This window comes from Xiphophorus maculatus, chromosome 23 (assembly GCF_002775205.1).
Source record: "Xiphophorus maculatus strain JP 163 A chromosome 23, X_maculatus-5.0-male, whole genome shotgun sequence".
Classification (NCBI taxonomy): domain Eukaryota; kingdom Metazoa; phylum Chordata; class Actinopteri; order Cyprinodontiformes; family Poeciliidae; genus Xiphophorus; species Xiphophorus maculatus.
Window position 1 is genome coordinate 6,487,607 of NC_036465.1, and position 6,762 is coordinate 6,494,368.

Consider the following 6,762-nt stretch of genomic DNA (forward strand, 5'->3'; position numbering starts at 1 on the left):
AACATGCTCTCTCCGCTTAGCAGCCAGCGCAGAGCCAGGGGTTGCGCAATCCAAGGTGAGGCAGAGCTCGCTGCTGCCTCACCGGCATCGCTTCCAAGCATTTGAATGGGAAAATAAGAAAATTCAGCGATTTTGAACAAATAAAAATCGAAATTGGTGAAGCTACATGAAAAATAAATATTTTTTAGTACAAACCACCAGATGAATATAACAATTTAAATTACTTTATGATTATATATTTTCTTTCTTTCCATGATGACTGGTGAGGCACTGCCTCACCTGCCTCCCCTGACCGCACGTCACTGGCACTAACTAAAGAGGACAGAGGACGCCTTCAGAGTGACAAGGCACTCATGCAATGTCACATATACATGTAGGAGCTGGATTCAAAATAAGGGTAGACAGTCCTCTGTCCCATATGTCAAAACAAATAAAAATCTAAAGTAGCACCCTAGCCTTGACGATTCATAGGCAGTTGAGTATCAGTGCTGGAAGCCATGCAGATATTGTGAGCTGTATTCTACTCAAAGTCTTCACTGGACCACAACTTCACAAAAAGTCATGGCAGAGAGTTTTGCAGACTGTACTGTACAGCTTCAGTTTTAGTTAGTTTAGTTGTGCAAAATAGAATAAGAATTCCTTTACTCTCATTGTGCAAGAAAACATAACATTTTTAAAAATAGCAACTCTTGAAGTGCAAATGGCCAAGTAAGTAAATATAATTTTTAAACATATTTTTAAATAAATATGTAAACATATATAGCAGGGGAAAAACCAAGAAACAACCAGAATGTTCATAAAATGATGATCAGGGTTTGGATGAATTTGTGGTGGTGTTCACGGTAACAGTTGTTGGGTAGAAACAGTTCTTTAGTCTGGTTGTTCTTGCCGTTGTTGCCCTGAAACACCTCCCTCAGGATAAAATGCAATATAATTTCGTTTTTGTACCGTCATAACGACAGTTTCCCATAAAAGAAAATGCATCGTTTAAATTTTATTACAGAATTTTTTGGTTCCTTTTCCTAACTTCAAGTGGCTGCAACTAAGGCCTCCGGCCTCCAGATGGCGACATTGTGCGTCTCTCAAGGATGCTGGTGACGTGATGACGTTTGAAGCGGAAGCAGCGGAAGTTGGGTCTGTGCTCTGTAATATGAAGATAAACAAGCTGAAATCTTAACTTAGGGCAAAAAGCGAGGGTTTAAAACCGGAGTAGACATGAAGACGGTGTTCGTTACCGTCGGAAGCACGCGCTTTGATGAGCTGATCGAAAGCGTCACTTCCTCTGAGGCCACACAGGTGAGCAGGCGTCTTATAAGTCTGGTACATAGCTGAATTTTATGTTTTAATACTAAGATGGTGGGGTTTTTTTCTCTCGCTCCCTCTCTCAGGTGCTGAAGTTTCGGGGATATGAGCGTCTGGTTCTTCAGGTCGGAAAAGGATCTTTGCTTCCAGATGCCGACAGCTGTGCTCACCTCAGCGTGGAGGCTTTTCGCTTCAAAGACTCAATAGCAGAAGACATGAAGCAAGCTGATCTTGTCATCAGCCATGCAGGTAATTCAGGGGCAAAGACCTCTTAAAAACAAAACAAAGAATAGCAAAACGGTCATGAGTTGCGTATTTTAGGTCTAATTTAAATGACACTTTGGTTATTCTACACAAACAATCGTTTATTAAAATATAGCGGTTTTGTTGTGCTTCTTTAACGTAGTCTGTCAGCTCAGATTCGCAGAATCATGTTTTAATTATTACCCGGTGCTTAAGGGGATTAATATTAAACAAGCCTGCGCACCTATAAGACTGACTATGTCTCTGTCTCAGTGTGAAAACAAGACTGAATCAACAAAGACAAGGTACTTAAACGATGTCAGCAACAACACCCATACAGTTTATATTCCACAATAGGAACTTAAAGGTGACCTATAATGGCTCCTTAAACAAGTTAGGATAGGTTTTGTACAATTTATAGACTGTACAAAACATGGTCATTAATTTATTTTCTTATTTATTTTTTTTGCACAAAATCATACTCTTTAGATATTTTAGTCTGGCCTTTATGCTCTAATTTGAGCTTCTTTCAGAATGAGCTGTTTTTGGGCCTTGTCACTTTAAATATAACCAAGCTGCAGGTGGCCATTAAACTAAACCATTGATTGAGTTTAATAGTTTAACTCAACCATTAAACTCGTACATGAAAAAGGCTGCATACAGATGCACAATTATACAACTGTACATATTTGAAAAGCGGAAGTGGAGCCTCCAGCACAACCAACAAGACCTCAGAAAGTGGTATTTGTAAGTCAACACCAAAATACTTGTCCTTTCCAGCAGCCTTTGTACAGTACATACAGGGTTTAAATCAGCTGACCAAACATGCTGGAGCTCCACTTGGGTTGCTAGGTAACAACACAGTGCCCATTGACTCTAACTTAACTATCGAAAGGATTTTTAAATGGCTCATTTCCAGACACCAAAAACATTTTTTTTGTTGTTGTTGTTTTTTTAACCACTCTGGCTCTTTTTAGATGTAGTTGAGACCCAAATGGAAGTATAAAATGTGCAAAATATTAACTTCCTTAAACATTAAAATCCTGACTTATGGGTTCTAACATTTACTGTAGGAATTAAAACTAAGTCAAACAAATAGCACAACTTTAATTCTTTTTTACTTTTTAAAACCTCCTTTCAGGAGCAGGAAGTTGTCTGGAGGCTCTCGGTGCCGGAAAACCTCTGCTAGTTGTGGTCAATGACAAACTGATGGACAACCACCAGCTGGAGCTGGCCCGGCAGCTGCACATGGACCACCACCTGCTGTACTGCACATGTAGGTATGTACGTCCGTCTCACACGCCTGTCTGCAGCGTAACGATGTGAAGCTAACCAGCATTAACGGTGTGTGCTTATGTCCAGCACTCTGACAGAAACGCTGAAGAACATGGACCTCTCTGTTCTGCAACCGTTCCCACCTGGACAGCCGAAGAACTTTGCAAACTTTTTAGACAAAGCCCTCGGAGTGAAATGACGTTTTAACTCCACAACGCTGCGGATTATGTTACACATGAAAGTGCTGACTCTACATTGTGAAGGATCATGACTTTATAATGTTACAGGTGTGTTTTTTTTATTATATATATATATATATATATATATATATATATATATATATATATCTGTCATCCTATGAATGTTCAGCCTTTTAATATTTCCATTTTAAAATGACTTTACAGTTAAATACTTCCTCAGCCTGAGGGCTTATGACAAAGCTTTGCAGAAACTGTTAAGTTACTGTTAAGTAACTGTTAAGTAAAGCATTAAATCGAATGTAAAATCACCATCAGTAAGGTGACTGAACTTCTAAATCTTTATGCAGTTCCTGCATTTTGTCATTGAGTTTGACCGCTGCAGCCGAGTTCATAAACAAAGAAGGTCAGAACTAATGATAACGCTCAGTTTTAGACTAAATAACCTCTTATATCCTTTTTGTTAAATGTTCAAATTACATTGCTTGATGGTAAAGTGACGAGCATTTTACTTGCTTTGGGAGAAAGGGTATCTTCACAAATATTTTACTTTGAAGACTTCAGGAAATATTTTCGTAATTAAATTTTTCCACTAGATAGAAATCTATCTTTGCTTGCAGGTCAGCTCTTTTGCATTAATCTGATTTGTTTGTTGCATCAGAAACTTTGTAATCAAAGTTGATCACAGTGAACAAGTCGAATATTATATAAAGTGCTATTTGGATCATCTAAACTACACAGTGCACTTCTTTATGAATGTCAATGAACTAAAAAACTGTCTTGACAAAAACTATGTTTGGTACTAATAAAGCCTCACACACCAGTGTCTTCCCTCTGATACCCCTAAATAAAATGTCGAGCAACCAACAGCCTTCCAAAATCATCTAATCAGTAAATAAAACCTGAGTGTTTGCAACTTAATCTCTGCATAAATTCAGCTGTTCTGTGAAGGCCACGGGTGTTTTTTTTAGAGAACATTAGAGAACAAACAACATCATGAAGACAGAGGAACACAGCAGACAGGAAGAAATTTAAAGTGTTTATGACTCTGCAGTCCACAAATCTGGCATTTAAGGAAGAGCGCAGGAAGGAAACTATATGAAGTCCTCTGTAAATTGTGTAGTTGACACAGCAAACATGAAAGAAGAGCTCTGGTCAGACGAGCCCAAAACATTTAAACTTCTGGCCTACATGTCACATTCAGAGAAAGTGATGTCCAAAGTGTGGCCCGGGGGCCATTCATGGCCCTTGGACTGATTTTGATTGGCCATTGACCACAAGTGAAGAATGAGAAAAATGTGGGCAACAAAATAGAAAACAACTGTTGACCTCCAAAATTTGGAAATTGTCTGTTTTTCATTTAATAAGGCAACGGTCCAAAGCATTGTTTTATGTTTTGAATCTTTAAGACTTTATAAAAATGTTGTTTATTATTGAGCAGGTGAAAATAAAAACAGAAAAAATTACAATAAACTAATTTCTGCATTTTTTAAATGAATTTTGCAGCCTGTGAGTTGTTTAAATTTGCCCGTTTTGATCGTAGGGGTAAAAAGGTTTGGACACCACTAGTTTAGATTAACTAACTAACTAAGGAGTTGAAAGATTTCACTGGAATTACAGCAGGAACAGAGAGCGGGATCACATCCCTGACTCCCCAACATCCAATTTTCCTTTGGGATATATATAAATACTTTTGAATTTCATTGAGTCAGAGACATTCATCTATTACACATTTGTCAAACTTGAGGCCTGTGGGCCAAATACGACCCACCAGAAGTTTTTATGTGGCCCTGTGGACTCCAAAAATAGAACCTATGAGATAAGTGTGCTTAAATATTATTTTATTGATTCCTATATGGTCCAAAATTAAAATTAGTTTGACGGATTTTAGATGCTCTCCATCCAACCAAACTGAGTTGTAGAAGATTGGACAAAAATATTTCCCAAGAAAACTGATAGAGAAATGCTTCAAAAGACATGCAGATGTAGATCAGATGTTTGTTCTAAATATAAAGACAAATACATAAAGTTTGTGAGGAAAAAGTGAAAAGGATAAATACTTTTAAAGGGCACTGTTGACATGCCGGAAGAGGTGAGTGGGTGTTAAAATCAGAACCTTGTGCTCTGATTATCTCCCGTCCTTTCAGAACAACTTAATCTTCCTCCAGTCAAAAACAGATACCAATGTTCAGGAGCTTTGATCTAGAGTTACATTTAACAACTTTAATGTTTTTATTCCCAATTAGAAGATGCATTTCACAATGGTTCCCAAACCCACATAAGAAGCACTTGATGAGTTAACTTCTAACAGGTTGGATGTTGAAACACAGCTGACTGAAAAGCTGCACGTACTGTAGTTTGCCCCTTCGACCTATAAACAGTGACAACCACAACAGGAAACATTTTTCGTCTGCTCTTGCTACACAGACGTCAGATGCACTAACACTCGACTGAGAATCTCATCCTTTCAATTAGTGACTTTATGTGAAAGTAAAATATTTCTGATAGAACAGGTCTAAAACCCGCTTCAGGGTGTATTTAGTTATTTCCGCTAACTAAACTGTCAAGAATATTGTATTAGAGGAATAAATCAGAAAACTGACAGGTTTCCCTCACAGGAAAGTCCCTTCTTGTTTTGTTGGCAGCTGAATTTCAGAGGAACAGGACTTGCTGTAATTCTGGGACATGCGGCTTTCTTCAGTTCCTTTCTTCAAACTAGTCACAGCTCACAGAAATCACCCAGCAGGTTATGAAAAGAGCAGTTCTGAAAAGTCAAACTAAATGTGCTCAATCTCACAGCTTCAATTCAGGGACAAATACAGGATGCAGACGGTTCATAGAGAACATAGTGCTTCCTTTTCCAACAAATAACAAAACTAGTTTTACACGTTTAACTCTCCGCTTTTCATTATAAAATCCATCAATCCATTATAAAGTCCACCAAATGTCAATTAGATAGTCAGCAGTACATGCTTCTTAATTAAAATCCTCACCATAAACAGGTTGAGCCTCACAGCAGTCTTGTTTTTTTCTTGATTTAGTCAGTCTGGTTCAGACTGGTCCAGTCTGACACACAATATGATTCACATGATGTTTGTTAATCAAATTGTAAGGACACAAACAAGTGTCTCGTTCTCTAATGAGACCATGTTCAAGCGATTCGAATGCGCAGGCAGTGCATTATTTGATGCTGTATCTCTGGAGAAAAACTTTTTAACCTTAACACTTTTAAAATAAATGCTTACCAGCTGATATTAAAGGGATAATTGAGGATTTGTGAAGTGAAGTCCTGTAAGAGAGTTATAAGTAGCTAATATCTTATGTGCAGTAGATAATTCTCTTCTTTTAGTGTAAATCCAGATTATTTGTTCCAAGAGGGGCTGGGTGTGAAGGGGGTTTCTAATCTCAAAAACATGATGGTTGTTTATCTGATTGCTTTTTTAGACCTTTAAACTTTTGTCACATTTGCATATGTTGTAAATAGAGATTGGAGGCTGTGTGCCATTAATTATCTTCCTGTGAGAAACGCTATTGAAAATGAAACGTAAATTGTTTCTGGTCAGACTAACTGTCTGATGCAAATGTAAAGAAATCCATTTTTAACTTATTCCATTTAGAGTACTTGTTTCACTCAGGAAGATTTTTGGTGCTGCTCCACCTCCAGCCTCCACTTAGACAGTAAATAATGGGTGTAATTTCTCCTCCAATTGGAATATGAGAACTGTTTAAGATTTCATCAAGTGTT

The 6,762-nt window shown here is 37.8% G+C and overlaps 1 protein-coding gene across 2 annotated transcripts; it reads left to right on the forward strand.

The window, feature by feature from the left end:
• Positions 1–735: 735 nt before the first annotated feature.
• On the forward strand, positions 736–3,954 carry LOC102226133 (UDP-N-acetylglucosamine transferase subunit ALG13 homolog). 2 transcript variants are annotated; one of them, XM_005799478.2, is made up of 4 exons: positions 736–1,296; positions 1,389–1,551; positions 2,687–2,825; positions 2,908–3,954. In XM_005799478.2, the coding sequence occupies exons 1-4, from the start codon at positions 1,216–1,218 to the stop codon at positions 3,017–3,019; spliced, it is 495 nt and encodes a 164-aa protein (XP_005799535.1). In that variant the 5' UTR covers positions 736–1,215; the 3' UTR covers positions 3,020–3,954. The 2 variants fall into 2 exon arrangements, with proteins under 2 accessions (XP_005799535.1, XP_005799536.1); XM_005799479.2 differs by having other exon boundaries at positions 1,048–1,296; positions 2,687–2,821; positions 2,908–2,998.
• Positions 3,955–6,762: the final 2,808 nt, after the last annotated feature.